This window comes from Ambystoma mexicanum, chromosome 6p, assembly GCF_040938575.1.
Source record: "Ambystoma mexicanum isolate Mex_15411 chromosome 6p, UKY_AmexF1_1, whole genome shotgun sequence".
Taxonomy (NCBI): Eukaryota; Metazoa; Chordata; class Amphibia; order Caudata; family Ambystomatidae; genus Ambystoma; species Ambystoma mexicanum.
In genome coordinates, this window is record NC_090935.1 from 907,037,019 (window position 1) to 907,057,441 (window position 20,423).

Below are 20,423 nucleotides of genomic sequence, written 5' to 3' on the forward strand. Positions count from 1 at the left end.
ACGTTTCCAAATTAATAATGAACTCACTGAGTTAGCTGCAGGGACTCTTTTACAATATAAAACCAAGATTTACCCAACTTCCAACAAAACCTGAAAGACACTTGCCTCTTATCTCAAAACTCAGAAGGAAAGATCTTATATATCACACATTAAAGATAAATCTGGTACCTCCATTAATCACCCTGAGGATATTTTAAATTGCTTTAAACAATTCTATTCAGACTTATACACTCCTGAAACCACTGTTCCCTCCAAGAATATTAACAGACATTCTTATTCCCAAAGTGATCTTTCTCACTTAGAGGGCGATATCTCACTAAATGAAATTACTCACGCAATTAAGGGGTTGGGTAATGGAAAGGCCCCCGGGCCGGATGGTCTTTCTACTGAATTCTATGATAGCTTTGACCATTCCCTTACCCCTAAACTTAAATTGTTATACTCCCACTTTATCTCCCAGAAAGCCTCTTCCATCTCCTTTTCTGAGGCTCTACTCATCTTATTTCCCAAAGCTGATAAAGACCCCACGCTTCCAAGCAATTATAGACCAATTTCTCTCATCAATGTCGAAAGTAAGATCTTTGCAAAAATTCTCGGCAACATAATTGAATCTTCTCTTCCCGTTTTGATAAAATCTCTGCAAACGCTAGATTATTACTTGACGCCTTTCATGTAGTCTCTAAGGATAGGAAAGATAGACAGGGCTACGCTGCAGTCGAGCTTGATCCAGAAAAAGCTTTAGACCGGGTCACGTGGGACTTGGTTTCAATCAATCCATTGGCATGGCTGCGACGAGCTGTTCATCTCCCTTATTAAACTTCTCTACTCTTGTCCCAAATCATCTATTGGTATTAATGGTCAATCTTCTTCCTTCTTTCCTTTACGTAGAGGTACCAGATGGGGCTGTCCCCTCCCCCCATTCTTTACATTCTCTCTCTTGAAACCCAAAATCAAACAGAAACATTCCTGGAATCCCCTGTGGAAAATCGATTATTAAAATTGCTGCTTATGCAGATGATATTCTTATCCTTATTAAGAATCCCAAACTTCACCTTCCTCATCTGCTTAATAGACTCCATCAATTCTCCCTAGTATCTGGCTACAAACAAAGATAAATCAGAGATTTTATCCCTTAACTCCTTTTGTGTCAAACACAACTTCGATGTCTTTGGATTTAAATGGTGTAATGATTCAATTAAATATCTTGGTATTCTTTTTGCCTCCTCCATGTGATACGGTCAAACTTAACATGCAAATATTGTTAGATAGACTTCGAGAATTAACTTCAATGTGGTCTCCCGTCTATGTCTACTTGTGGGGCCGGCTTGACACCATTAAGATGATGCTGTCCCCCAGAGCGTTATATCTTAAATCCTGGTTGAATAGAGGCATCAGATTTATTCAGCAAATTGTCAATGGCACCTCCATTCTCTCCTTCCAACAACTGAGAAGTCTCTTTTCCATTCCTGTTTCTGACTTCAATTTTTATAATAACTTGGTTAATGCGTGTTTTGATGCACTCCATTTCTCGAGCACTATCCTTTCGCCTGATGCCTCTAGACTTTTGCTATTAACCATGGCTTCCAATATCACTTCTGTGATGATTGTTTGGCCTGTGCGTATGAAATGGGAACATGACCTGGGCTGCGCTCTTGATGACCTCACCTGGTCTCTATTGTACACTAGTATCAGGGTCATATCTGCTTCTGCCAACATTACACAGCATCTGTTCTCCTTCATGCATAGAGCATTTATTACCCCCTTGAAATTATCCAAATCCAAAAAAGATGCAGATGATAAATGTTGGTTGTGTGGTGGTGCCCCTGCCTCCTATAAACATGTTTTTTGATTGTCTATATGTTTTTAAGTTCTGGCAGGAATTTTGGAAATCCCTTAAACTCATATTTACAGTTGATGTCCCACTATCTTTTCTTAACATTTTTTTGGGTAGCTTAGCTGTTACAAACATCAATTTACATACCTCTGCCAAGATATATGATTTGTTCATTGCCCTCGCCATAAAGCTCATCACTACCAACTGGAAGGATTTGCACAAAATATCCATCAGAGGTTGTTGGAACAACATCTGCCATGTGCAAAGAATGGAATTATGCATGGCCACTTACCTGGACACAATACCCAAGTACAATGCCAAATGGGCTTTCTTTATTAGTAATCCAGATTATTTTAATGTATCATTGCATGGTACTTGAGCGTTTAACATTTGATCTTTATTTTTCATTTTTTTGGGACTCGCCTGATCCCTGTAATTGGATCATCTGATTTTCCCAATGTTATGAATCAAAAATGCCCAATGTCATACTGCTATATGTACAGCCCGTTTCCTTCTGTTCTCGTGTTCGTATGTTGTCTGTCACCTTGTTTGTCCCCCTTTTAATCTTTTGTTTATGATCTTCATCTCGATTGCAAATTTCATAGTTTTTTAAAAAATGTTCCCCATTATCTATTCTTATGGCCCTACTCATTTGGTAACTAGTATCGAACAGGTTATCGTATCACCTTTTGTTATATTGTGATTAATGTTTTTCTTCATGCATATCTGCAATGTTATCAACATGTATTGCTCTTGAACCTCTTATAATCTCAATAAAGATTATTAAACTTAAAAAAAAATCTTCTTTAAAACAATACAATTAAAAAAATGTTTATAAAGGATTCCTTTTTTTACAACGACATCAAAATTATGCTAAAAACGGTGCAATATTAAAAGTTACTTTTATCAAAACGTAATATTCTAAGTTTGGATGTGATATACCAACATAAAACTATAAACAACTACATTTCAAGATTGTGGCTCTGTAGGAAAAAATGGCTGACAAATTTAGCACGGTAAGGAGTACAAAAAGCAACGTGGTTTGAGTGTAGATAGGTGGGAATGGGAGGAAAATCATATAGATTTGACTTAGAGATGGGCGTAAATGTGTGGGACACATAGCCAAACAACACAAATTCATCCTCATATGCCATCTGCATTGAAAATCATTAGAGACCCTCATTCAAAGCTCCTATTTCAAGATCTTATGTTAAAGCTCCTACTTTAATGACAATAGTTACGTCTTAAAGATAGCGCTTTTAGCGCCACCTAATAGCCCAAACTAAAAAGTGTCTGTTCCACAAACTCCCGCGCATTTGACTGTGTACAATAGGTAAAACTGAGGAAATGGTGATGGCGGCTTGGGTATTCATATACTGGCGAGAAAACTTCCAGCACAAATGTTGACAAGGAGACGTGATAGAGTGGATCACAAAGCTGTGCTGTTGTCAGAAGGTAGCACACGCCCAAACCGGGCCACTAGTTTCCTATAGAGTGGGTCCACTGCACTTCATACAGTGGCAACTCATTCTGCATAGAAGATGCCTACAACTCCCAGGAAGGGTAGAGTGTTCACGTCATCCAATGCGTCATACTTCAGGTCCTTTCCGCTGTCTCTCTGCGCTACCCATAGAGTCAGAGTGGACCTACTATGCTCCCTCATTTGGGTAGCACTTTCTACCGATTTTGGCTCCATACATTGTGCCCAGATTCTTCTTTGAACCCCTGGCTCCTTAGTGACTTGCTGTTGGCATCATCAACTTTGTACTCTGCGTTGTTAAAATTCCACATCCCCTTATGGTGGTCCCTGAATGAACTGTTCAACAGATCCATTCATCATGTTTTCTGATCCCCCCTGGGAACCAAACCTTCCCTTTCCAAAACAAGTGAACTCTGGAATGTATCATGCATGGATTTGGATTGAGCTTTTGGGATTTCCTTCTTCTGGATCTTGGACATTGTGAACTATTGTTGGTTTTCCATGGACTTCTGAATCGGCCCAGCATTCCGGTACATGTCCCTTCTAGTTCCATCACATATTAACCATTAGATACTGTTCAGTGGGTGACCAGGTTGGGATGTTGTGAAGGCGGGGCCAAACCCACATTGACTGGCCCCTGTTGAGTCATCCCCACCACCCGACTTTTCCGGTTCCTGTTTTCCCAGGTGATTATTTACTGGCCTTGGAGGATGAGGGTAGGGAAGGTTTGTGGGGACTAACATCCAGATATAACCTCCCTCATAGCTGTGCCTCCAAATTGGTTATTGAAAACTGTCCGGTCAAGACTGCATCTTAGCAGGATTGTATAGATCAGGAATCCGTGAAACAGCTGTATTCATTAAAAAAACAACTACTGCATGCGTACAAAACAAATTGTGAGTGCCCATTTCTGGAGGCTTGATTGACATGGATTACTGATATCCTCAGCTCATGGTCATCCGCAGGAGGTTCACGGAGGCGTACAAGGTTATGTTCCCTTTTTGTCAAGTGCTTAGAGATGGACATTGGTTTCTGTAACAAATGATACAGACAGAAAGAAATCTGCTAGCAAAGAATAGTGAAAAACAGAGCAAAACATGTTTTGGTCAAATACATACAAGCAGACATTCATCGCAGATATGGAAAAAAGAAAATTTGATTTTGCATTATTTTTAAATTGAAGTTGAAAGGGTTATCAACTTGAAAATAAAAGAATGATACATGCCTCAGGGTCTAGTTTAAAATTCAGCCATTCATCTAGCTTCAATGTGGCCAAATTAGCAGTTGTCCTGTCCTCCATCTCACTGTCACTACTGTCATTGGTAACACCATCCACTACATTTACAGAAACACAACAAAAAAACCTGTTACATATTTTTGAAAAAAAGATCTAAAAATTAATACATTTTGATAAATCATAGACTTTATAGAACGTCCTAACTAAATTTACTAGACGGATTGCATTTGTGGAAGACGGGGCTTTTGACCCATGTCGCAGTTGCATTTTCTGGCATAGGTACAAGACAGAATCAAGCATTGGCAATGGCAACAGTTTTGGCTTTTGTGTAGACATGGGAAAGACATTTGCCAGGCACTGCCATAGTTGTATTAACTGGCCATCAATGGTAGCAGCTGCAAAACAGAGCAAGTACCTAGATATAGAATAGTAGCGCCTGGCAAATGCTTAATACGTATACACAAGCCAAAATTGTTGGCTTTCCCAATGCTTGTTTGGCACACCTGGTGAAGAAATTATTATTACACCAGTAGCGCGTGTACAGCTCCAATTAAGTCATTAACTCTCCGAAGACTTCTTTGAATAAACACTGCCAGGCCCTTTGAGCACTCTGTTTGATGGCAAGGCTTGAAAAAGCTAGCTCAAAAAGATCCCAGGAGGGTGTGTGTTAAATGTAGAGGGTCAGAAAGCCTGGTGGGAATGGCCACAGAAATTAGCATGGCCATAGGCAGTCAATGGGTGGGCAAACTACCAACCAGAACACACAAGCTTTGTGTCCCTCCTCATTGGTCATTTCTCCCTATCTACTCTAATTGAATAGTTTTGGTTTATGCTCATAATGAATACATTAAATTGCAAGCCTTTATATTTACATTAAAACAAAGTCTCAAGACACACTTGTGTAACCCTGGTCACTGTCAGTAAATCACATGCAAGGATCCCGTAAAGAAAAACCAAATCCACTTGAAGCAAACAGTGCTGCTGCTGGAATTTGAACACAGGTTGTGGGTCTGTGTGGCTAAAAACTTAGCCTGTAAACCACACAAATCTTTGATCATGGATCTGTGAACTGGTTCATGTTGAGATTTTGCTATGCAGGACGTATTTTGTTACAGATTTCGATGCATATACACTTAGCAAGCAATGTTATATAGGAACATGTGTACTCTTGGAAAATGCTTATTTGCCCTGTGCAGTTTCTTCAATTCGGAAAGAAAAATTGAATGAAATGTGTAAATTTCACTTTAGAATATGATGTCACTTCTCGCTGCATACCTCAGAGCCCCCCCCACTTTTGGGGGGGGGACTTGAAACCGACTCCTAAATCAAACACACCCTGAAGACTAGGCTTCCTCTTCTGTAAACGGGTAAGTAAAGGTGCTGAAGGAATGAGGTATCCAAAAGGGTGATCATCACCAGGGCACGCAAAATCTTCTATCCAACTCGCATTACAATGGCAAGGAGATTTTAGGAAGGGCGAGTACCACAAGCAAGGTACTTGACCTTGCTAGCGAGTATGGGGATGTTTCAAACTTATTTGACATTTACTGCAAACAAACTAAATGTTTCACTGGGCCTGGTTAGCCTTTTCTCTTAGGTCGAGTATGTGAACTAAGGAACTCACTCAGATAAGGATGGTAAACTTTTAGGTAAGGGTAATTCAACAGGAAACAGTTGGATCCATTATAACGCAGTTTCAAGTCAAAGCAGACACTTTGATCTCATCACAGCAAGGGATAAACTCAGTATTTTAGGTATATTATAAAAACCTATACTCAAGCACGAATACATATTTGGAGTCTTTTGATATTGCCTTTGACAATGCATTTTTTTAAAACAATGAAAACAGTTCGCTTTTATAAGCAAAGTGTGTGTCACAGAGTCTATACAAAAGTCAAACTTTGACGATGCATTTTTCTTTTAAATAATGAACAGTTTTATAAGTAAAGTGTCTTCACTATAAGTAAAGTGTCTTCACTATAAGTAAAGTGTCTTCACTAGAGTTACACAAAAGTCTGCTGATTTGGACAATACATGTTTGCGTTTTTAAATGAAGAGTGAAACTTGCATAAAACTATGGGATTTGTCAATGCTTGTTTCTTAATAATTTGCAAGGGTATTTTAACACAGCGATGTTGAACCAAGTTGTTAAAGCGTCAACACTTACCATTAACTGAGTTTATCATTCCTATACAAAAACAGTGACAATTGATTTTATCAATGCATGGTTTCTTTCTAAAATGAACACACAGCACAGTCTTCTTAGAATGAATGCTGGATATAATACAAGTCATTTATAACGCGCCTATACACAAGTGTTTCTAGGGCTGCAGGGGACACGCTAAGTGTGCTACAGACAAATGACAGTGCTGATCAGCAGTGAAACACGGCTGCGGTTGAGGAGGGGTTTTATCTGCCAGATTTAAGATTTTTTCATACATGAATTCAGGAAATCTGGATGTGTTAATAAGAAAACTGTTCAGGGACGGTCCGTGTTTTCACCTCTGAAAAGGGCTATCCCTTTGTATGGACTTGGGAATTATGGCAGAGCTTTGGCCCGGTGTTTTCATGAATGCACGATTGACTGGAACATCTGAATGTATCGCTTCGAGGAAACCTTGATATAGGGATTTAATTGGGTTCTCCTGCAAGGCTTTTTGATTGAAAACAGGCCTGGTCTTTTATTCATATCAACATTCAGAAAAATAGGCGAGTTGTATTTACTTTCAGATTAAACAACTATGTGTATTTTAATGACATGTTAAAAAAATGTACAGTTTTTGTGGGCTTTCACTATTGAAGGATTGACAAAACCTTTGTTTAAAAGGTGTTTGTAGAATAATGTGATATTGTATTTCACTGATATTTTGCACTTTATTTTTGAGGCAGGTTAAATATATTATATTATTAAGTGTTTATGAAGTTCACACAATCAATCAGCACTTAAATATTAAAGCTTGGGAAGCATGAGGTCAAAATTATAGAGGGGGTACAATTCCTACCTAATACCCCATTACAATTATTAAAAGGTATACTGCTCTAAGTATACAAAATGGCTGCATGGGTTTAAGTAATACTGCAAATTTAGGCCTTTCAAGTTTATAACCTTACACCCTACAGAGATGACATTTTAGAACAAATTGTAATCTTCAGCGGCCAGCGCGGCTCGCATGAATTTAAACACTATGCAAGTTTGAAAATGTCTTTTATAGTTCACACACCATTCAATATTAATATTTATTTATTGGTCTTGATGGTGCAGTACTAAGTGGCCTGTAATACCAAGCCATGTTTCCAAACTTTACAATTTACTGTTTGTTCTTGTTACAAAGGGCCAGTCTATAGTGAGGCAACAAAACAGTAATGTAATATAGCAACATTTAAACTTTAGGAATGACAAGTGCTGATAAAATTGGTAATACATTTAAAGTGTGTGAAATATTCAGATTGTATTTAAATGCGTGCAATGTAAAGTTAGTATTTGTGTTGTTTTGTCATTGACCACACAAGTTGCAGAAATGGTGTCGCTGAGATTAATTCATGCAAAGCACTGGAGTGGATGACATTTTTTAAGGGTGCAAGTCTCAGGCTGTTATATGTATATGTATATTTGATTCTTTCAAAGAGGTGTTTGGTAATGTGTAAAAACAGGCTTCTTTTAAGTTTTTAGGACTATGCCACTTCATGTTCTAGATTGTGTTGGATTTATTCCATAGTTATAGGTAAAGTAGGCATTACATTTTATTTTACTTTGAGCAGAAAGTGGCACAAAGTGGAACAAAATGTGTTTATTCTCTGTGTTTAAGGGAAATGCAGATTTTTAGGGGGCAAGTGCAGGGCTGCTATTTCAGCCTTGATATGTTATGTAAGGCATGTTATGTATTGATGGCAATTGTAATTGTATAAATGATGATCCAGTCTGATTTTATATTCTTTTTTGTAGAGACAGTGTATTCTAACAGCAGAATGATGCCTCAGGCAGACCCCGAAGAAACGGACTGTGCCAGCCAACAAGCGTCACCAGGTGGATTTATGGACATTTGTGCAACTGATTTAACATATCCTGGATGTTTTGAGGGGCCGAGGATGTGGTTGCAGGTTCTTGCCAGATCAGCAATGGGCATGGCTGGATTGCAGCCCCAGCAATGGGTCGATGGAATGTCTAGGGGCCCAAACGAGTAACAAAGGTGTGTCTAAGAGCCGATTAGGGTATTATGGTTTCCGTGCTGTCCCCACATTGGACTGTCACAATCAGTATCTTGGGAATCGAGCAACAAATGTACGCCTAACTGGGGTTCAGGCAAATTAAGCTACTCCCTTGTGTTCTACCAGTTCAAAGAGCCAGGCAACGGGACAACACATTTAACACGTTGTCATCCCTGGAGCGCAATAGCGGGTGGCCTTTTTTCAAACCCTGGTCATGGAGTTGCTCCCTCACCGCCGGGGCGCTCGAGGGCTCTGACGGATATCACAGGGCATTTAAACACCCAAACTTCTTTTTCCAGTGAGGAAGTGGGGACCTCTGTATTACCTACGTCTTTAGGTACATCTTTCACTGGTTTAGCGAGGATGTACATTCAGGATGCTTCAACCGGCAAAAGTCACGGCACAATGTTGAAAATAATTTTGAGCAAAGTGTCGTGGGTCCCGACTACGGCTCAGGAAAAATGGGTCCAAGGACAAGACACAGGGTGTTACACCTGAAAAGGAGGGGGCGATAACTCCAAACAGTTATCTACAGCTGGGGCTGTCACAAGCAATGCGGTTGTAATTAGCGATGGCGAAGGCGGTGCACCAATAACTAATTTTGAGAATGTAACTGTTGGTAGTTTTGAAGGCGAGAATAATACAGTCAGATCTGCCGTTGTCAACATTTTAGATAAACTAGCTAATGCAGCAGTTAAACCTGTCAACAACTCGTCTGTTCATTCTACATCTATGTACCAGGGTGAACCTGCAATGCCTCTGCAGGAAGACAGTCGGGTGGTGGTGAATGAGGGGGGCGTGGGGTATGTACAACCAGGTGTTACGCCTGTCACCCATCTTGACACAATAAATGAGTTAGATGCATTGAGGACCACTCTGCAGGGGAATGGGGTACAATTTAGTACCAGGCAGCTACCCCTGGAATTTTCACAGACTACACCTACTAGCTGTGTTGGCATTGTTAATATTGTCAGTGAAACAGGTGCATGTATTAATACTGCTGACACGCAAGATACTGTTGTCATTAATATTGTTTCTGTTGATGCACAAGAGGGAGGTGTGAATAACAATGGGGAGGGGTACAATGTGGGTGTCATGAATATTACTTCTATTGCTACTCACAAGGGGGGTGTAAATAACGATGGGGAGGCGTACAATGCTGGTGTCATTCACATTGCAAATTACTGTGTTTTAAGTATAGGTATTTCAACTATTGTGTTTGATGCACCCCGTGAGCTTATAGCAACATCACACAATAACAGCGGTACAAATTTTGAAACACCTTTTAACGAACCCCTTTCAATTCTGGCAAGTGATAGTGATGGTACAGCTGAACTGTTGGGGTATGTTCAACTGCCTGTATTTGATGTTCAAGAGCAGGGTGTCAGTAATATGGACAGTGAAACAGGTACATGTATGGTTGCCAATGAAAACACTCAAATAGGCGGTGGTAATGATGTGGGGACGGGTCACAATGTTGGTGTCATTAACATTTCAAACAGTGTCAGCTCAAATAAAATTACTGCAGTTACATGTAAGTGTGCATTGGTTATTAAAAAGAATAAAAATTAAAAAAACATCCCAACAGAGTGCGAAAGTCATAAAAACCAGACGGGAGACCTCACTTTAAAACAAGTGAGGTCTATTGTCAAAGGTTTAAAGCTGTATTGCAAAAGAAAAGAGATTGTGCAATCTGTGGTTCAGGCGATTTTGAAGACTTGGAAGGGGCAGTTGTTACGCTATTAAATAATTTGAGGGATAATACTACCCTCTTATCAGTAGAAACCTGTGAGGTAGCCACAGGGGTGCAGTCCGACGAGTCCCTTGTTAAACATAACACAGCAGTCGCAGGGGAGCCTTGTGATGCACCTTGTGAAACATTCCCGGGGCGCAGCCTGCCACCGAGCTAGACACGTCCCCACAGGTTGAACACAGCTCACTAGTCCCCGAACCCCACAGGGGTTCGAAAGATCATACCACAACCGACATCCCACCGAGACCTGTTGTTTCTAGTAAAGCCATCAACACCTTCCCTGGGCATAGCCCGAATATCAAACATAACAATCGAGCGCAAAGACTTGTAAGGGGGGTTGTTAGATACTAAACTAACAATCCCCTCAAACCAGTATTATTAGAAAACGAAAAAACCACTCAAACACGAGCACACAACCCCTTGTGTCCCATGGGGACTGGTGAAATTAAAAACACTGGTATTGTTACAGATGGGGTGATTGTTCAGAGTGGGGTGTGTATCCATTTCAGCTGAGCCCTAAAGACACGGCGCAACACTTAAAATGGGGCAGAGCACGAGCTCAGAGGCATGGGCTATTTAAAATCTTAAAAAAGGCACGATTGGTTATATCCAGATGCGATCAGCCTACCACACCAGCGGCACCAACCCCCCAGCTACCAGATGCTCCAGTTTATTTGGAAAGGGTGCCGACTTATCAAAGGAGTTATAAAACATTCTCAGCCATGGAGCATTATGAGGAATTCAGATTCAAGAACTTGGATCAATTGCGCTCTCTGGGGCAAGGAATAACGGTCAAACGGATGCTGTGGAAACACTGTTCCGTCAGATATTGGAAACTGTCGGCCCCAATGATTTTGATCAGATAAGACTGGAGGCTGAGGGTTTAAACAGACCCTTGTTTACAAGACGATCCCCTCATGATACTTTGTGTTTTGCAGTTACTGGAGAAATTGCGGAGGCTTCTGCAGAGTAAGACCGAGATTGTGTTTTGCACCAATAAGAATCGTTGCGCTACTCGTCAGGCCATGCTCCGACAGTGCTTATAAACCCTTAATTAAAGTTCTGCACAGCCACATCATAAAATCCAAAGGCAAATGGTTGTCAAAATTCGATCACAGGCCCTTAGCTGGTTCTCTTTGAGAAGTATTTTGATAGACCCATCAAGATACTCTACTTTAACAATGAGGTGTGGAAGTATTTTCCGCTTACGGCAAAAACAGCCAGAAACACTTTGTATGTTTTATACAACGACAAGCAATCTATGGTATAATCAATCAAAAAGGTTTTATGGAGGCCAAAAATCTCTGTCAGCACTGCCATCACATTTAAAAAAACATAGATGGACACAGTTGTCAGTATCACTGTTGCTTGTGTTTAAGAGAAGAATGTCAAATGCTTAAGGAAAAACCTGGAACATGTTATCAGTGTCACACGTTGGCAAGGTCTCTGGCCTTTCTAGACACGCACATTCAGAAAGGGGCTTTGAGGGCTGTCCTGTGTGAACTGCGCATTAACTGCCCCACCTGTGAAAAATGTCTTCCCGAGAGTCAGTCTCGGGTAGATTGCTCAGCGGCAACGTGCTCGCCTTGGAAGCAAGACACGGAGCAACACAGGTTCAATCCCCGGGTCCGTGCTTAGAAACCTCTGGGTATTAAGCGCATTATAAATAGCATATAACTGTAACAGAATAATCTATAAGGTGTGCAAAGTTTCCATTGTCAACATGACTGAACACATGTGTTACATCACGGCCGGTAGACCTGAAGATAAAACAGAGGACTACATAGTGTATGACATGAAGGCCCACCAACCGAACTACATCTATGCCAGATATCTAACAGGTGACAGCTGTTGGGAATTTACAGGAGACTTGTGGGTGGGTGCATTTGTCAGCACTTTTGTAACAAACAAATTCACAGGCTACACCCTTCTAGCACATAATTCCAAAGGCTATGATGGATACTTTATACTGCGACAGTTTTTTAGGGAATAAATGAAAGTGAAACAGGGTGGTAAGCTTATGGTTGTCTTTGTGGTACCTCTACCGATACACTTTATTGATTCCTTGAAATTTTTACCCATAAAACTACCAAGAGCTTTTAGTTTCCCCAGTTCAAAAGGCTTCTTTTTAAAACAGCAGCTAAACAGAACTACATAGGCCCAATTCTACCCCCGGGCCAATACAGCATTTAATACATGATACCTAGCGAGAAAGATCAGTTAATGGCATGGTACAAGGCGAATTAACATGATGTGTTTGACTTTCGCCAAGAGTTAAGGGCTTGCTGTCAAGAAGATGTCAACCTTTTAAGACAAGCTTGTAATTTTTTCAGGAACGGGACCATTCAAATGAGTCGCCGTGAAACACTCATAAAGGGTAGGATACACGTGTCATACTTCAATCCTTTTAAAAACATTACGCTGGCTAGTTGTATGCAAATCTACAGACATCTACATCTAAAACCCGAAACAATTGCGCTGCTTCCACAGGCTTCATATCATAGGCTGCGAAAACGTTATTCTACGAGGTCTATTCAGTGGCTCTTATACATCTCATAGATCGACGACATCTCTATACAACATGCCCTAACTGGCAGGGGTGGGAAACGCTACGGACAAAATTGGTTGGATGGCTATGCGGTGGTTCAGGGAGTGGAAACAGCATACAAATTCAAAAGCTCTTTTTATCACAGATGCCTCGATTGATACCCCACTAGGGATTTCAACAATTTGACGGGCACTACCAATGAACAGCTGCATTGATGCACCCTGTTAAAGCAGACATTCTCAGTCAGCTGGGGTGTTTGTGCCGTCAGTATCTGGTGAACCTGTAGGCCCTTTAAGACGAGGTAGCAATCTCTGGGATGGATGGGGATACAGATTTTACTCTGACACCAAAAACAAGACCAACTCAGGAAGTGGCAAAACTTAGCTGTTTTAATATCAATTGTCTAAAACAGGGAGTACAACGGGCATCAATGGATGCCGCACAAGCATTCTCAATATATTTAATAAAAAACATAACCTTTATACTAAAAACTCGTCCTAAGTTAACTCATACTACGCGGCAAAGTAAAAAAACCTACTACAGATCGTGATTGGCTCAAGGGGAACATCTACATATACTTTCTATGGAGGACTGGACTGTGAGTGGGTCTCTACCATCAGGTGGACAATTATGCCCTCCCCTAGTGCAAGTCATCTTCGCTGTCATAAAATACACAAAGTTTCATTGGCTCTCAAACTATAGGATTTCTTGCTACGTGGCCCTCTACAATTGGTTGGCACACCTGTACCCTTCTGGGATATTCTACTCGCTAGCAGTATGCAAGCTGGTACCCCAGGTGCTGGAGGGTTGGCCTGATCTTGCCTACCCACCTAATTAACCCATCATCCATCATCACTCCTACTGTCTACCAATTTGTCCTTTGCACTCGGCCTTGCAAGTATCACTGCGCCTGAGAATAGAAAGGAGTGTGAGCATGGCCTTATCCCAAAGTCTATTCTCATCTTCACCATGTGACAGGAAACCGTGTTTTGAGCTGCTTCTTTGTATTTAATACCATTAAATGAATAAAACCTGGCACTTCTAGTGTTTTTCCATTACACCTCAACAGTAGCCTGCCTTGCTTCTCATGTTCATTGTATCTCCTCGAAAAGATAACCAGGTTCTTGGCGGCCCCAACCCTTGACACTGGGCCAGACAAACTTTCTCGAATCTTCGTTCGGCATCAGCTGTTTTATCGTACTGCGTCATACTTTCAGCCTTCTGTTCATGGGGTCCTAGTTTGCTAAAACACAATGTGGAACATCTAGATTCTATATACACATATATAAAGGTGGCACTGCCTGCAGTCTATTCACTACGTATAGCCAGCCTTCACGATTACTTAGAATACTTGCGTTTCAGCATCTGTACAGTTGTAAAGCGATTTGCATTTTCTTCAGTGCTCTTCTTGCATACAATCTTCATTCCGCACATGAAATGTCACTCAATGCTCTATTTCATCATCAGAATTTATAGGGTCTATATACTTTCTTCTTCGGCATCTCTTCGTGGTGTGTCATTTCTACGTCACGTGATGTCACCAGGCTCTTGCCTTGCTATTTCACACCTCTTCCGGGATTTCTCCTAAGAGATTGTCAGCTCTTCGTGTATACATGACAGGTTTTCTCAATGAATACTACTTCTCAAAGGCTTTTCGTGTTATGGGTATCATTAGTGGTATTGCAATTTCTGGTTCCCAACACATAGGCAGCATAGGGGCGGGACTTATGGTAGAGGCACTTGGCTCCTCCTCTACACTGGGAAGACTAGCGGTGCACAATGGTGCAGAACAATTCTGATGTGTAGTTTTCTTAAAGAAAGAGATCAAATACACTCGATAGATTGTATCAGTCTATACCCTCTATAAATAATGACAAACCCTATCCTGTGGGAGATCATCTGTAATAATTTTGGGGATAGAGACCAGTATTTTGGTCTAATCAGGTGAAAGGTCTACCCACCGAGGTCTTGACATACCAGTGTTACCCTATAGATACAACGGTAAACTAATGATTCCGCTCTGCCGCACATGAGTTGAGACAAAACTGGCCCATTGCGGTCACATGAATGAACAGCAAAGGCTGACCGGGACTTGGTGTACGATTGAGCTACAGGCGGCTTTGAAACAGGGATATCGCCTGGGGCACATACATGAAATGTGGCATTTTAAAACAATCACCCTCAATCTCTTCTGTGATTATATCTGCATGTTCTTAGCGCAGAAAAAAGAAGCCTCTGGTTTTCCTGTCTGGTGTGTGAACGATGCCACTAAACAGGCCTACATAGAAGTTCATTATAAACATCAGGGCATATTGAACACATCGTGAACAACCCAGCTCGGATGTTGCTGGCAAAACTATGCCTTAATTAATTGTGGGGTAAATTTGCGCAAATAGTTAATTGGCCAAACACAACCATCATCACAGACCCCAATGTGCTTCACGCCTATCTATTTGATAATTTTTACGACGTGAGCAGCTGCATATTCATAGACGATGACATGACTTGTCTATGCTGGCACTATGCCGTGGAGTACCCAACAACTTCAGACAACACAAACATATGCATAGTTGCATTCACAACCGCTCACGCTCGCTCAAAACTGTTTGCAGTAATGGAACAATTACAAGAGAGGGTGCTGTATCATGACAACAATAGCATTTTTTTTGTCAGCCGCTATGGCAATGTCAACCCGCCCTCCAGTTATTATTTAGGGGATCTAACTTCGGAGTTAGTGCTTAATGAGTACATTGTAGAGTTTGTATCTGCGGGGCCTAAAACATACGCCTATCGCACATCTCTAGGAACCGTCAATATGAAAGTAAAAGGTATAACGCTGAATGGTAACAACATTGCTGCAATACATTTTGACAGTTTGAAAGATCTGGTGCAAAGCTTTGTACAAAAGACGCTTAGTGTTGTGTTTGATCAAAGAACGCTGGCACTGAGCGGGTTGACGCACCCCTATGGCTATTAAATATTTTGGTCTTAATCTTTTACCTATCCACTCACTATTCCACAGCGCTCCTGCCGCTTATACCACTGAATCAGTTATGTCCCACATGCAATGCGCCCCTCATAGCTGTCTGTCTAAGAGTTGGTTGTTTGAATATGCATGTTTATTTTTCCTTTGCATTAAAACGTTTTCTCTCTGCACTGAACTAATTGTACATAACCTTTTTTCCTATATACATACATATATATATATAAATATTTTTTCATTTCATAAATGGCCTGACTCTTTATTACATGGTGCTAGTTGTTATGTATAATAACACCCATCGCTTCTTGAATTTTTACAAATGTTATTTTATTCAGAGGTGTAACGCTAGAATGTGGTGGAAACCAACCATCGGATACGGGCTAGAGAAACAGTTACCATGTTTTTAATCACATAGTGTAAGTTAAGACACAAAGTAGGATTCTGTTGTTCCAGATGCTGGCTTTTTATTTTTGCAGATTATGCTGCAAGCTAGTCTGCAAGTTCTTAACACCCTTCCATACCCGTCAATGTCCCTTTGTCATAATATATTTACAACTCCTCCATGTCCCCTGACATGTTCGCCCCATAACAAGTGAACATTAAGACACAACTAGGTGTTAAAAACAACAGATTTTTAACAACCTATAAACATCAACATCACAGTCAAACATATTTTAACAAGATCATTAAATTAAGCATAAATAAATGAGAGAGAAAAAAAATCATTCTGGTGACTAAATATATTCCATCATAGCATTTCTTCTTTTTTTCTTTCCTGTTGCTCCATTTCTTTGTATGGCTGATATCCTCCATAGGTTCATGATTAAGGTCAGAGAGAAACGCTTCCGCACCACGATGGTCTATGAAGGAGTGTATCTGGCATTTAAATAAAAATAAAGCGCGTGCAGGATATGAAATCAGAAAGGTGTATTAGAGGAAGGGACCATTGACGTTATTGAGCGTAATGACGAGGGAAAGTAATACGCGATGAGGAAACCAGGAAGTTTACCACTAGCTGAGTGAACAATGGAGGGGACGTGCCTTTCATACTCTTGTGGAAATGCGCAGTAGAAAGGCAATCGGGAATGAATCTGCAGCACGCTGGCATTCAGGCATAAAACAATCTGAGGTGAGCGTCTGACAATATATATGGAACTCGTAATACGAGTGAATTCCCAGCAGCTCGAGTCACATAGGCCGCAGCAAGGTCTCTTCACACAGTAGTTGAAATGCAACACAGGGATTGTTGGAAAACACGCAGACGAGATACATCTAGCAGCAACTCATTTGTGCAGGCTCTATGTGGCATTATTGTTTGGATGCCGGTTATATTAATGGCAATGTATAAGTAAGGGACATTGCATCCAAAACTAGTTGACTTGGCAATCACTACTGGGGCTATATTAAACACTCCACCTTATTGTGCTCTTTATTTTAGCATTATTATTAATACAAGTGCAATTGGGATACAGGTACCAATGATTTAGTAACTGGAATTTGTGGGATGCTATGAAGTGGAAGATGCTCGTATTCAGTTGAGGGGGCCTACAAATTTGAGCGATTGCAATGTTAACATGCCCTAGCCTAGCTGTGTTGGGCATGATTTATAAATTAATACTTGCAAATAAAGTAGCTGGTGTGCAGATGAACCGGTTGACTAAGGACTTAATTCTCGAGAGAAAAAAAAAAGCTTTGAATACTTACTGTAAATGGTAACGACATTCCATGAACTTTAAAGAAGGGTCTGGATTTCATTTTTGGGGGCAACGTTATGGGAAATAACTTATGTGCTCCAGCGGGTCTCTTCATAGTATAAATTGGGGCAGACCCAAGGATGGTATAACTTTTGAATTTGAAGGAGACTCAATGGCGAACATGTATGCATGCAACTGCTCTATGTGAAGATGTTGTTTGTATAGGTTTGTGGATGCTTCATTGTGAGATCTCATTTAGTGTTTGATTGATATGTGTGATGATGGTAGGAATTTGGGGAATGTGGTCAATTCGCTAATAGCTATTGCAGTATGAGAGAAAATACTTATGTGAGACATGGTTGGGATGGGCATTGGTATCTGGGGGGATATGGTTCTGAATACATTGTATATTGGGGAGATTTTTGCTCAATGTCTGGAAGTTCACTCCAGACTATCAAATTGTCAATATATCATATATTTTAATTTTTTTTTTATTTTCTGTCTTTCTGTTTGTTCTGTGTTCTGTTCATTTGTGCTGTCTATTGTTTGGAAATCCTGATTGATAGTTTCATTGTAGCTCGGAATACAGAGTTACTAATTCTGATATAGTGAAAATCATTCTTGATCTTTTTGTGTGGACTTTATATGACAGAAACAATTGGCAATATAGAATTAATTAAAAGATGCTGTGGCTTTGAAGAACTATCTTATTGATTGAATAGAAAATGAGTGCACTGCCAACAATAACGTGGAATGTTAAAGGTCTAAATTGTCCCAGAAAGAGGAGAAAAGTGATTGCACGGATATGGAGGGCAGAAGCAGATGTAGTGTTTCTACAGGAAACACATTTAACTGATGAGGTCAAGCAATTTCTAATCAACTCAAAGTATCATCAGGAATTGTTCAATTGTTTTTCAACGAGATCTAGAGGAGTTAGTATTTTATTTAGGCAAGGTATGAAATTCAGAGTTGATAAAGTGACAATGGATGGTAAGGGGTCGGATGATTTTTGCAGATATTCAATACAGTGGGGAGACAATCAAATTTGGATCTGTTTATGGACCGTGCTCACCAGGGAAGGTATTTATAAATGGAATCACTAGACTGCTGCATGAAATGCATGGATAAACTGTCATTTTAGGAGGTGACTTTAACTGTGTTCTTTATTAGAAGAACTCCCTAGTCCCGCTCAGGTGTGGGCCATTAACACTAAGAGGCTGCACCTTGCAGTCCAGTGCCTCTGCTTCCTTCTTCCTCATACCAGTATTTTGGGCATTGTGGGACCTAATGTCCAAAATATTCAAACTACCATTTCCTTTTACAGTCTCAATATTATAGTAGCCCATTAAGATGGTAGGGTATTGGGGAAAAGTTATTAAAGGGGTTTACTCATTCCTCCTGACCTGCTCCCCCCGACCTCCCATGTGAACCTCCTGCAGTACACCACCCAGGGTCAGGATCAGAAAGCTTTTGCCTTTCCCTGGCCATATGAGAAGGGTCCCAGGCCAGGTTTTCTGGGGGAATCAACTCGGATTCATCACAGTACTCTAGTCACTACAGTGAGTAACTTTAATTACTCATACATCCCGTCCCCTTTGCTCCATCCTTGTGTGATTCCACCAAAACAAGACAACTGGGTGGAGCTGTGACAACATGCCTCAAACTTAGGTAGAAGTGAAAAGGTTCCTTAGAACCACCTGACCAAACTCTGCATCCCGCCTCAAAATGGTATCCAGAGAATAGTGCTTACAGAAAGCAGAGTGGCCCACGTAGCCGCTTTACTAATGACTTCTCAAGAAGCATGCCTCTGAAAGGCCATTGCAGTAGCTTTGGCCCTAACTGTGTTACCATGGATCCCCACAGGTACCGTTTTTATCCATGGACACATAAGCTTCTGAAATGGCCAATGGGTGATGGAGGCCTTGGAGGCCTGGAGCCATGCCGCCAAACATGACTAACAGCGCTTCCGACCTCCGGAGGGAGTGCAATGCTCTTTCCGCCTTTGACTGTGGATTAGGGAAGAACACAGGCAAGCATATTTCCTGGTATAAATGGAATGGCGGGACCACCTTGGGTAAGAAGTTTGGATGACTGCGCAAGATTACCTTGTCGCTGTTGAAACTCGTGAAGGACTTCCACGACTGCAGCGCCTGTAGCTCGCTGGCTCTACGTGCGGAGGAGAGAGCAATCAGCAGAACTGCTTTGAGTGTAACCCACCTAACGTCGACCAAAGCCATAGGCTCAAATGCTTTACACTGTAAGGCGGCGAGAACCACATTTAGGTCCCAGATGGGATGGGGCCTATGCACAGGTGGGAACAGTTTGGTCAAGCCCTTGAGGTGAGCCTTTACCAGCGGGTTGGCTGCTGAGAAAGTCTGGTCAGACTAGTTCTTGTACGTTCCAATGGCTGCCAGGTAAGTGCAGCAAGTATCCACCTGGATCCCTGAGCTGGTCAGGTGCGCAGAAAAAGACAACACGTTGTCCAGGGAGAAGGAGAGGGGGTCACCGCCCTCTCCTCGTGCCCAATGGCAGTACCTGGTCCACTTACTGCTTGTACTTCGAGCGTGTCGAAGGTCTCCTTGCCTCCTGGATAATCTCCCAATTCGTTTGACAACAAAAAGGGAAGAAGTTTCAGCTAGTCGGGAGGCAAGCCGAGAGGGTCAGTGTGGCTGGGTCTGAGTGTTCCAC

The 20,423-nt window shown here is 41.2% G+C and overlaps 1 protein-coding gene across 4 annotated transcripts in view; it reads right to left on the minus strand.

Moving 5' to 3' along the window:
* YTHDC2 (YTH N6-methyladenosine RNA binding protein C2) overlaps positions 1–20,423 on the minus strand; it is a 2,707,399-nt gene that overhangs the window by 599,510 nt on the left and 2,087,466 nt on the right. For 3 of the 4 annotated variants that reach the window (XM_069625524.1, XM_069625523.1, XM_069625522.1), the window contains exon 25: positions 4,540–4,649. The exons of the other annotated variant lie outside the window; for it this stretch is intronic. In XM_069625524.1, the coding sequence (XP_069481625.1) occupies positions 4,540–4,649 (110 nt within the window). The remainder of the gene's footprint in view (positions 1–4,539; positions 4,650–20,423) is intronic. 4 annotated transcript variants of the gene reach the window in all.